Source organism: Magallana gigas, chromosome 3 (assembly GCF_963853765.1).
Source record: "Magallana gigas chromosome 3, xbMagGiga1.1, whole genome shotgun sequence".
NCBI classification, from domain to species: Eukaryota; Metazoa; Mollusca; class Bivalvia; order Ostreida; family Ostreidae; genus Magallana; species Magallana gigas.
In genome coordinates this window covers 50,406,049-50,418,548 of record NC_088855.1, presented here as the reverse complement: position 1 = coordinate 50,418,548, position 12,500 = coordinate 50,406,049, and the positions used below count along the sequence as shown (strand labels likewise).

General features: G+C 31.8%; 1 protein-coding gene across 1 annotated transcript in view; it reads right to left on the bottom strand.

The window, feature by feature from the left end:
• Positions 1-9,406: 9,406 nt before the first annotated feature.
• The window catches only part of LOC105344310 (LIM/homeobox protein Lhx5), a 20,656-nt gene continuing 17,562 nt past the window's right edge, over positions 9,407-12,500 (bottom strand). Inside the window, exons 5-6 of the mRNA XM_011452062.4 lie at positions 11,434-11,583; positions 9,407-10,121 (exon numbers count right to left, since the gene is read on the bottom strand). Of these exons, the coding sequence (XP_011450364.2) occupies positions 9,943-10,121; positions 11,434-11,583 (329 nt within the window). The 3' untranslated portion in view covers positions 9,407-9,942. The remainder of the gene's footprint in view (positions 10,122-11,433; positions 11,584-12,500) is intronic.

The window sequence follows — 12,500 nt, the reverse complement described above, 5'->3', positions numbered from 1 at the left end:
GAGGCCTATAGCAATGTTTTGGCTGTAGAATGTTCACTGTCAACCAATGCAATTCGTAGAACATTATACTCAATGTATTGCAGGGAGTATATTGGGTACGAAATATTTTCGTCTAACCATTTATTTCTAGTAATGCAAAACTAAGGCGTCTTGTAGGGTTTGAAGCAATCAATTAGCGCGAAGAAAAAAATGCATCATGTCATGATGAACTGAAATGACAATACACATCTTGCATTTGACAGACAACTGTTGCTGTGTTTACTAACTGTTATTTGTTTCATGCAATTTAAAAAAATTGTTTGATTCATAGAATACCGCCTATCCGGGGTTTTTTCGCGGCACAAAATTATCAAAAATTGGGAAAATGTGTAATATATTAACTTGCGTCAGTCATTTTTTGCGATTTAAAAGTTTCTTATGACAAACAATGCCTGATATAGTTTTGCGAATTGATTATTGCGATGTAAAAGTGATCGCTAAAAAGCAAAAATTAGATAATCGCGAAAATTACAGGATATACGGTACTTTTACGCAATAATTGTTTCATTTTCTGAAAAGGGTAGTTACGGATTAATTGTAGATTAACTGCATGTAGAATTAATGTTCATGCAGGAACTTACACCAGATGTTCTTCTGAATACAGTCGTATACTTCTTATCCATCTTATGTATTCACATGTTTCTACATGTATTTTGCAAAAGGCATATACCAAAATATTTTGTAAAGAAATTATTTAAAGGAAATAGTAAATAAAAATTGTCTTCAAGTTTTACTTTGAATGAATGGATAAATATAGTTAAAAGAAAAATTCAAATCTTAATGTGTATTTTGGTATCATTGCAAACAAAGCGTTATTTTTCATACAATGTCTGCAACCATTACTAAGTATTTCCGAATGACCTAAAGAAGGCATTATATCGTTCAAATATTGCATGTAATTGATCACTTAGATTAAAAAATTAATGTTAACCCAAGTTGAGGAGCATCATTTTTTATATTAAGATCTGTGTCTTTACTATATGGTTTTGAAGCCTTGTATGATCTGCGGAAGGATCAAGCGTCAGTCTTCTAAATCCCCAAAACAGCTTCAACGAGCTTGTTCAAATTGACAAATATACATATTATTTAAGCAATGAACAATGTCTTTTCAGAGAATCTGTTATGAATTGAACATTCTCGGTGGCTATATTATATAAAGCATATATGTACGTCATCAAAGTAAATTTTGAAATACAGCAATTGCAGTTTAAAATGCCATATTAGATGGGAAAAAAAGTTGTTCACTACTTATGCAAAGCAGTGCTTTCAAACATTCGGTCCACCGCCGACGTACAGATAAACATCGATATCTCGAACTGGGGGGGGGGGGGTCGGGGGGTCAACAAAACTTCAACAAATCGAGATATCCGGGGCTTTGAGATATCCGAAGTGGTTTTCAAATTTTAATTCCGTGATGTTCTTATATCAACACGTGTTTAAATACCGGTATAAACTGAATCTTCTACTACTCATAAACGAATATTCAACCAAATATTTTTATCAAAATAATATAAATATTAAATATTTTTAGTTTGTGTATTTTTATTTGTGAAATACAAATCAATATTCGTAACAGAAATCAAATCATAAAATCAATATTTCGGGATTAATACAGAGTCATATCCTCTTCGCTCTTGACGACAATTTTGAATGTGAGGAAGCACTTGTCATGTGATTGCTGATATTTATCACTTATGAAACGAAAAATGCGATTTTGAAAATTAAAAAAAAGTACAAAGAAATAATCTAGAATTACAATTTTCAAAACATATTTATATATCATTTGTGTTTATAAACTAACGTATCTTTTATTTATTCATTATGCTCACGATTAACCTGAAGTCACGTTACACGCCGCGTGTTCAATTCATGAACTGTTTCTGTTAAAAAATAAGTTTTCATCATTGGTATGACAGTCAATAAAAATCACAAGAAAAAAATAAAAGAGTTTCTTGGTCCTCGTGATCCAAGTTGTTTGTAGAAATCAAAAATCTTAAATGCATAATTAAGTAAATATCAATTTCCATAAATCTTAACTAATATTGTTGTTATGGTGCATAATTTAATAGAATGTGAGATCATGCTTAAATTTGGCTGTTGAATTCTCAAATTCAACATTTTAATTATTAAAAGGTTGGTTTGAACCTAATTTTTAAAGTCCAAATTTTGGTAGTTGTATGCATTTCCGAAATTATGAACACAACTAGTGTTTGTAAGACTGATTTGCAAATTTTGGTATTCACCTTGCCTGATGGTTTATGAGGGAAATGAAGATAAGCATAATTCTCTGTAATTATTTTCAAACTGTTTTGATATAAATGCAACAAAACATAATGAATTAAATCTTAATATGCTATTTATTCTATAAATACAACTTTGTACTTAGAGGTCGGGTCAGACAAATCTTTCAAACTTCTATTATAAGATGTTATAGGTGTCTGTGTCATAAATCATTTGTTAGCTAACTTCGAATGAATATTTTTTGAAATGAAAAATAATTCATAAAACAATGGAATATTTTTTATCAAAGATAAGTATAAGTGCCATAACCATGCAATGATTTCATTTATTGTAAAATTCCCCATCTTTTAACATCTTTTTTTTTCAAAATTTATAAAATCAAAATTTATGAAAGTTACATCACATTTAAAATGATTAATACTTAGATTCAATGTACATTGAAGAAATATTCAAAAGATACGTCCTTTTTACAAGTCAACAAGTGTTAAAAAAGTAAATTTTTTTCAGCAAACCTCTATCTATAGTCCACACCTTTCAGTCTCAAATTTGTTTTTGACTGTTTGGGAATCCCATTTATATAAAGGGACATTTTTTGGGGGTATGTTTTTTTTCAACTGAATGCTTTTTGCCTAACATCCCGCAACAACAATATGTTTAATTGTTTAAAATTCGATTACATTGTATATAGATTAATTATTCCAAAACAAAACATTGCAAAACAAGACATGACTATAGAGACTCCAGTATGGCTATGATATATGTCTTTTCCTGCAAAAGCTGTATTGCGTTGCAAGAAAGTGTGAATTTATTTTGATTGGTCTACTCAGCATAAACAAAATGTTCGTTTTCACATTTACAAAAAACGACAAAATGTCTTATGCTATGCGTTCTCTTTTACACTTTTATCACAGAATCAATAAAAGCTTTGTAAGTTCTAACAACTAAATTCTAAATGACCTCTTGTATTTTGTATTTAAGTGACATTTACAAATAATCCATAATTATATAATTAAAAGCAATACATAAATCTTCATTTTGTACCAGGAACCTGTTGCAATAATTGCCATCTGTTGTGGCAAGAATTAATTTAATCTCCTTTTTTAAATTTTACGAAATCAAAGTACAATTCAGGTGTAATGATGTTGCAAACATTATAATTTTCTGAAACATACGACTTGCATAACTAAAGACATCGACAAATATTCAGCAAAACATTAAAAAAAATTTCGAAACTATGAGTCTACCACAAATCATTTTGACCGATTTGCCCCACATCTCATTCCTGTTTTACAACTATTACCCATTGCTCAAATTTAAACGTTCTTTAAGAACAAATTTACTGTTTTCTCAGTCGCATTGGTTTTCTTTTAATTTCTATAAAACGGCACTGCTCTGCGTTGACTTTTTTCAATGCTTTAAACACATGTCAAGATTTTGAGCATATTCTCATTTTACACTCAATCCTTTGCAATACACACTGACGCCAAGAAGACAGATGATTATTGTTTCTCGGGTATTCTCTTCGGATTTGGAATAGACAGACCGTTGTTGAGCAGCTGCGGTGCATATATTGTCTTTTAAGCCTATTTACTGAATTCTTGTGACGGACGGTTAATAACATGAGAACCTTGTCGTTCTATGACAGAAATAATAGAAAAAACAAATCGTCAAGTATACCCCTTTTCAAATCTCCCACCAGAACGTGTCTCTTATAGCAGAGCTTCCAAAGATTCTCAATCTAGAGTAGTTTGTTTATTTTAAGAAAAAATTTGAATGACATTGTCAATGTAGGCACATTTAGATCATTTTGCAAAGAATCTGTTACTAGTGTGTTTTATGTAAAAAAAGAAAAAAAACTTCCAATTTAACTAAACGCCTTGTAGAAGGTTAAATCAATGTATTGAATTAATAAATGTATTTATATACCTATTCATTATTTCAATATTATTTTAGTAATGAAGTTAAGCTGCAGTTTCTGCAACTTTATTGAGGTAAGTATGAAAATTATTTTTGTTCGTAGTGAAATGTTGGGTTTGAAATGTGCAAAAAAGCCCTACAAGGAACACAGAAAACAGTTTCACCATAAAAACGAATCCCCCTTCCAGAAAAAAGGTATCTTAAAAACTGAATAAAGTTAGTTTGGTTTTTTAAAATGTTCCGTGTGCATGATACTTTAGATTGTGTCAGATTTACAGCTTAAACTTAATATAATGCATGTATGTTAAAATATGAATGAAACATTTACACTGTACAATCGATAAAGCCTGCTGCAAAGAAACGTTTCCTGAATGAACTTGCATTCCCACACATAACATCCAAATGACACAGAAAATGCAGATTTCCTAATCTTCATTCACTGTTGTATAAGCTAGGAAGAAAATTAAAAGCGATAAAACAGTTCTTCTATAAGTCACCCTTATATAAATCTCAAATATATTAAGTAATTGAATTCTTGACGCTAACACAGGTGCTCGATTTCATAATATATTATTCTTTTGAATATTTCTGAAATGAAGTTAGATACTAGTAAATTATAAAATGGTTGACTGCATAACATTATGTCATGTCGTTAAAAAGGATACATATTGTAACTTGATAAGGTATGTTTGCCAAATTTTTATATCGAGTATATAAATAAACATTAATATCATAGAGTTTGTAGAAAAAATTATATTAAAATCCACACTTCAAACTTTATCGTTAACTAACAACTACTGAACATTTAGTTTTTGCGCGAGTTATCAGTTTGATTACAAAATATATGGTAAATAATACCAGGCATAAAAAATAACATTATGGTTCAAATGAATTTAATTTTTTTGCCATGTTTGCTATCATATTCAGGCAAAACTTTTATAAGTTCTGTTGATTTTGTATTATAATATTATTTTTGAACATTGTTGTAAAAATGTGTAAAAAAACAAAATTAATTTTAACCTCATTTTTCTTTTACCAATTCAAATATTTGATCAATATTTATAATCTCTATTAGAGTTAAAAACAGAAAATGACTTAAATTGTATTTTGCAAATCAGACGAACAGAAAATCAACTCATATTTACATGTACAAATAATCGATCACGGTTTTTTTGCAGTCTTCTTATATCTTCCATTGTAACTGTAGCTAGTTACATTTTATTATCATATAAATCGCATATTGTGGTCTCGAGATCAATACAGGATTACAAATTAATTAACAAAATTAAATTTAGAGAAGTAAATTGTTACCTTACCTTTTGTATGTCTGCTTGGATGCTGTTCAATTGGATTTAATGTGCATTTAATTAGTTGAATACAAATTAATGTTTTCAATGATTTTGATAGAAGGTTACTCTATTTTTGTTCAAAAAAGATTTATATGTCAACAATAATTGACAATAGATTTAATGCATGCTAAAAAATTTTTTAAAATTCTTTGTTTTAATAGTGTATAAAAGTATTTCGCTAGTTTTTAAAAAAATGTATTTAGGTAAAAAGAACTATTCTGTAAAGTATAGTATGTCATATAAAGATAAAGGTACCCTTTGCCAAATACAAATATAGTGACTTTCAAAAGAGATCCATGTATACTGATTATGTCAAATATTATTAAAAATCAGGTTAAAACCAAGACAAATTTTATAAGGACTATATAAGTTACAGTCAAACTTGACACCTATAATTCAACTTTAAAAAAATGCTTCAAGTATATTGTTTTATTATAATGTAGACGAGTTCATATAAAAATTAGTCGGCATCCATTTGATTGTCTCATTTTTTAAACACTCACTGGCAGTATTGAACGTCAGAAATAATACTATTTTGCAGTTCAATAAAAATCAGACAAAAAGAAATGCATTTTCTTTACTTTTTTCAAGAGAAATAAAGAGAGCAGATTTGTAAACACAGTTTTTTTTCTTTCAAGAATTAATTTTGGATGAATAAATCTTAGTGAAATAATTTGTTTAAGACCGTGATCAGTGTTATTCGAAAGAAACACCGCCTGAAATGAGCAATTTTTATGCAAAATAAAATTAAAAATATGTATAAACTCCACAAGTAATCTTAAACAAAGTTTACGTCAATGTTCAGTTTTATATGTTTATCTTAGGGAAGCATTTTGGCCTTTATCTTGAAAAAAAAGATCATGAGAAAAATGCCTCGTTTGTCACTGTTTTTGTTTTATGAAGCAACAGTAGAACAGCTTATATAGCATCCTTCTGGACATTATTTCATTATACAGCTAGTCCACCATTTGCTTCGCGTTGCTGGCTTTTTACTTATCTAGTTTTCGGTCTGGTTAAACATCATTACATAACTCAAAATAGCTCATAAGTCATTTTCTTCGTACTTCTCTTATCAAAAATTTAATTAGATCTAGATTAGAAAAAAACACTTTCCGGCACGAACGTAGTTTTAACAAATATGCCGATTTGCCACCAGAAACAATATACATGAGGTTTAAAACGCAATTTGTATAAAAACTGTTTAAGAAAAAGAGCATAATATCACAAACCTTTCAAAATAGTTATATTCAATTAAATTTGTTTGATTGTTTCTCGTGTATCTGGGTTAGAGGCCAACATCGTTGACTGATACGGTAGACTGTTGGAATTAGGTTCCATTAGATACACGTGTCGTGGAATAAATAACAATATTTACACTATTACCATTGCACTACTCTGTCTACATTTCATCAGGAACACAGCTTTTATCACTGGTGAGAACAATGCAAAGAAAATCATCTTTGTTGTTCATGAATCAATTAGCAAAAACTCTTCTGAATGGCTTGTTTGTTGTGATGATGGTCTCCTCTTGTGAAAATTCAACATCAGTGCTCGTTTCATTTTCCCCAATTTACATAAATACACAATTTATTATTTAAAACACCAGAAAGTTTTCTTACCTTGGATTTTAGATCACTGTTGTTAAAACAGTGAGATGTTCTAGGTTATAAAAGAAAACGCCATAAAAGTCATCCTGAAACGCCTATACACATTATAAGTTTGACTGCGTATTTGAAGTTATAATTTAAAAAATCATGGTTTGACAGATGGTCCTCTAAAAAAAACGATATAGGTTTGGTATGCATGTTTTAGTTAAAAAATTCATAGTAAAAGAATTCAGTATAAAACAACCGAAATCACATCATAAATGTCAAACGTTTATAATAAAAAAAAATTCAGACTTCAGAAAGAACCCCAAAATGTTAATGTTGCGTTCCAGACACAATATGTCTGTTTTGACTTTTGAGAAAATATATTTCATTGAACTTCTGGAGACTAGAAAACGTCAAAGGTTAAATTCTTGCTGTTATTTTTGGAAAACACAACCATGAAAGATCAAAAAAGTTAGCAATTAATGTGCTCATTATTCCGAACTCTGCAAGGAATTGTCCGAGGACAACCCACTCATCTTACTACAGTACGCATGCGCCTTAGCAAGAAGGGCAAAATACAGTTTTGGTCTCTGGGTCCTTATATAAGAATGCACTTTTAGAATTACTGTGGTCAAACTAGTTCTGTAGTCGAATAATAATAACTGGTGTCTTGTACACTTTGTATTCATCGTTAAACTATGCTTCGAGAACAATGTAATGAATTTACATTTTGCATTTTGGAGACAGATGACCTTGTATGATATTACTATGATTTTTTTATGTGAATAGATTTTTGAATTGGAATCTTGGGTATAGTTCGGTCCACTTATGCTTAGAATTTCAAAATTATTCCAAGATATGTGAATATGCTTTCCTAAGTGAACCCACCAAAATAGCTCTCAAGAAAAGTCTTTGATATCGTGAAAATGCTTTCCTACACTTGGATAAATAATCGCCACATTAGTGCAATAAGAAGTAACAAGAGGCAATTAATATTATACCGTACAATAGGTTCGTTGCTTATCGAACGTGCTTGCTTTATCTTTTCCAATTTATCACGACATTAATTCAATTAACTTTGCTGTTGATAAAATCGAGATTTGATTTTCATTTTGATGGACTTCTTATGAAAAGGCACGCATGAATTACACAAAATCCATTCCTATTTTAAAGCAAGAGGAGGGCAATTTTTTGCTGCTTTAGCAATCCCTTGCAAGACTTGCTCTTCTGTCACATTTCAGGGTTTCATAAATTAAATTGGGTGTGAAATTTTATGTTTTGTCATATATATTTTCTGATAAGGAAAGGAGATTGTATAAATTATCACAATAACTTGATTCCACCGATACACAGGTGTTCCGCTTCTTATTCATGCATCTGATCAACTCTAAATTTATCTGCAAATGTATTCACCAAAAAATAAGTTTTGTTTAGTTACGTTGTGTATGGCGTATATTTTTGGTTAGTATCTTTTCTCTTTCTGTTCGGTTGGCTGAAGGTTTTTTCGCGGGGGGGGGGGGAGATATTTCATTTTAGTTATTAAATGCTACCGTTTTGCAAAATGAACTCACCTTTCACCTGTGGAAAGGCAGAGTTTTATGATTAAGTTTGTTTATCTATGTTCAGCGTAAGAAATATGATCTGAAGACGCACCGGCTCGCACCTGGGGGAGAAGGCTGGTAAAGTGCAGAGAGAGGAGCAGTTCAGTAACACAGCCTCCTGTCAACAAGAGGATGCGGCTTGCTATTTCAAGATAGGATCTGATTTTATGTGCATGTACTTATAAGCAAACGTAAGAGAATATCAATTATCTTTCAGTAAACAACTACTTATTCACAGTCGAAAAAGAAAATGAAACTTTATAAAAGGTAAACTTGCCATTTTTTAAAGTAAATGTACAGATCTGATCATTTGCATTCTTATGCATGTGGAACTTTCCAAAACTATGTTCGATTTTTTCACCATTAGTATTCGACTAGGTGCTTTCTTTTACCAGAGTCTCCAAGTCTGGCCCAGAAAAATCAGAGCAAATGAATCAGAAAAATGACAGCGGATCATATCGCAAAAATAAATCTTAAATGAGTTACAAAATTAATATGTATTTCTAAAGCTGAATTCTTCAAAATGTCTACAGCAGTGTATACTTAATGACCGGTCAGAGTATGACGAGGAACTATTCGCCGCGAAGTCAATCAAATCTAGTTTAGTTACTTTATGTTAATAGGTTGTATAAGCTAATTTTCAGAAAAGAAAAACAACAAAAATGTATTATTTGAGACATTTATTAATCATCATAAATCGATGATTACAGATTTAATGTTTCGTAATTTTCATGGGCATGACATAATGAGCTATATTCTGAGATCTCGTATTACACAAACAAGCGTACAACATACACAGAAATGGGACTGAAACGGGGAGGTATAGATCATTACACATCCATTCAAAATCAACAAAACTGGACAAACAATTCAAATCGGGAAAATAAGTAGTCATCCCTTACAAATGTCACTCAAGACTGAATGTGTAGATAATTCGACAAGCCGCTAACCATGATAAAATTTCACAGTTGTCGATTTGAAAACCGATGTTTTAGCATCAATACTACAGTGGTAATATAATACAGTCATACATATAAAACACACACAATGATGGGTAAAATCGTGCCCATAACTCATTTTCATTCCATAAATAAATTCACTCCATCACATGCATACACCTACACATAATAATATTCATTAGTTAAAAACCAAAAGTGTCTGGAATGGAAACACATTAAGGAGAGTTTATGCACGGGTCAAAGGTCACCAGGCTTCTCCTGCCATTTCCGAGTGTGAAAGGGACGAAAAATTTCCTGCCATGGAATTTGGAGGTCCGGGGTGTCTGTAGGGTCCATCGTGCGCGTGCATCTGAATGGGGTCGGGGGAAGACGAAGGGTGTATCATGTCACCTGGCAGAAACTGTGGTTCGGGACCCATGTTATCTATCAAAGAAAACAAATTATCATAAACAGGTCATCGATCATTATCTCAGATATAAAAGCAAAGATAGGAGTAAAAAATGTTCCCATTAAGCATGAAATTATTATGACTTTTTTAAAAAGTACTATTTGGATGTAAATTTTGAGCAATTTGCGTGCGCCACAGGCAGTGAATAGAGACGCTTTGCAACATTCCTTAACTTTGTCAATAACCTATGGACGCAGTCTGTTACAAGTCCAAATCATTTACTCTTCTATTTCGCATTGTGTCAATTGTTTGGGGCCCATTTCGCTAACAATTAAAACATTAGCACGTGTCACCCTTCTCCTACCTCGACACATCTGCACGACGGAGTTCGAACCTAACTATTGATTTCCTGACATCTTTTTCTTTTATTTTTCTGGACAGCTGTGACTTTACCGTAGAATTATGGAAATCAAACAATAAATTATCTTGTTAATTTCTTTTTTTTTCATGTTTGAAAAAAATCACCGGAAAAATATCGCTTCTTTAGCAGAATTAGAAGATCATGGGTTTTGCGTCCTTTGCTAACCTTTTCCAAAGTTCGTTTATCTAGTGATGAAAAAGGGATACTAGCTGGACGAATTTTCGATCTGAATACATGTATTCCTCATTCCTATTAACTTTTGCCGAGATAGGTCGGCTCTATATTATCGAACAGCGAGTACTCTCTTTCTTTTTCTCATTTGAAACACAGATAAAACAAAAATTCCAATTTTAGAAGAAAATTGGAAACGTCTCCCAAAAGACTTTAAGGTTTAGCGTCGAGTCGCGTGACGTTATCAGGAGTGCAGAGAAAGAAAAGTATTTTCTGAACACGGCGATATCCACGCGCCAAATCCAATTTCCAAGTTGGCTTTCACAGATAAATTTCCAAAGCATTGTCTAAACTTTATGATTGAAGACCTGCGCGGGATCCTAAGTGAGTCACTATTTCGCGGACTGGGTGCGAATGTTGGACCAAGATGGATATATTTCTCTTCATAAATTTAGTCGGAATTGGTTCGTGTTCAACGCTTTCTAAATTTATGGGAGCGGCCATTGCTTTGTTTCGTTTTAAATTGCTCGAAATAACGTTTTCTCAGTTCGAAGTGCAGAGTTGAAACAAATGAATCTAACATTATTTGCTGAAGAGTATTAATATTTTTTCCAGGGGTGCACGTATTTCACTGCAATCTCTTAACTAAAGTTTTTGAAAAAAAATTGTTTAAATAATTTGTTTAATATATATATATATATATATTACAACTTAAATCCATTAACATGAATTTGATAATCTTAAGATATACTTACTGTTATGATGAAGTGATTGTTCCATGGATAGAGGGGGCGTTCCTTGAGACGTTGGGGGAAGGAAATTCATGGGCGGGGGACCCCCGTCTCCCTGACCCGGGAAAAAGTCATTGTAACCTTGGTAACCTGGATAAAAATCTTGTCCATTTTCTGTAATGAAAAAAAAGAAATTCTTTTTAAAATGGCATGTATCTTGCAAGAGAGCTGAATTAATGATATAAAGAAATATGTTTTACAATATCAAATCTTCATAATTTTGACCGACTCAATCAGATAAACAGGCGTATATAGATATGTTTGTTGCGTTTGCTGATCCTATCGAGACATAGACAAGAGTTTAGATGATCGTACAAGAACCTTATAACAAACATCAAAGAATGAGAATGGTTCATTAAGATACGAAGCCTTGTTCGGGCAGCTCATCTTTTAACACTAATAGATGCACTATCTCTCCCCAGCGACAGTAGAACAAGGGCCCTGTCACCACCTTAGACCAATCAGGGCCTAGTTCATGTCAACGACTTTGCCCTTCTCGTGCTCAGCGTCTAATAGTTTGATAACACCAAGGATAGAACCCCGCGATATTAATACTGCAGGGGGTGAACCAACAACTGTTTTTGACCCTCCTACCATTTTTCTTCAAACAGTGCTTCAACCATTGCCTGTTTGGTAACGGATATCAAAGAATTTAATCTAAGTTTAAGATCATCCTCGGAATTTGTGTTTATTTACAAAATCACTTTGCTCTTTGTTTCATGTTGAGGTATTCCAGCTTTTTGTTGCGATTTTGGTTAATTTCAAGTTGTCATTTTGTCTATTTCAATTCGCGTGTAAGCGGTGTATGTATATATCGGAACGAATTAACATAAAAGCAACTTACTGTAAACAGAAGTAAAAATATTTATCATATGATTTGTTGTTCATTTTAAATAAAGTATGAAACACACAGGACACAATTATACAATTTTAACAGGTTTAACAGTAGCATCATGAAACTGAAAAACTAAGTTATCATCTTAGCGTAGCAAGAGATTATCATAATGTTTTGTTTTAAACTTTTAACACAA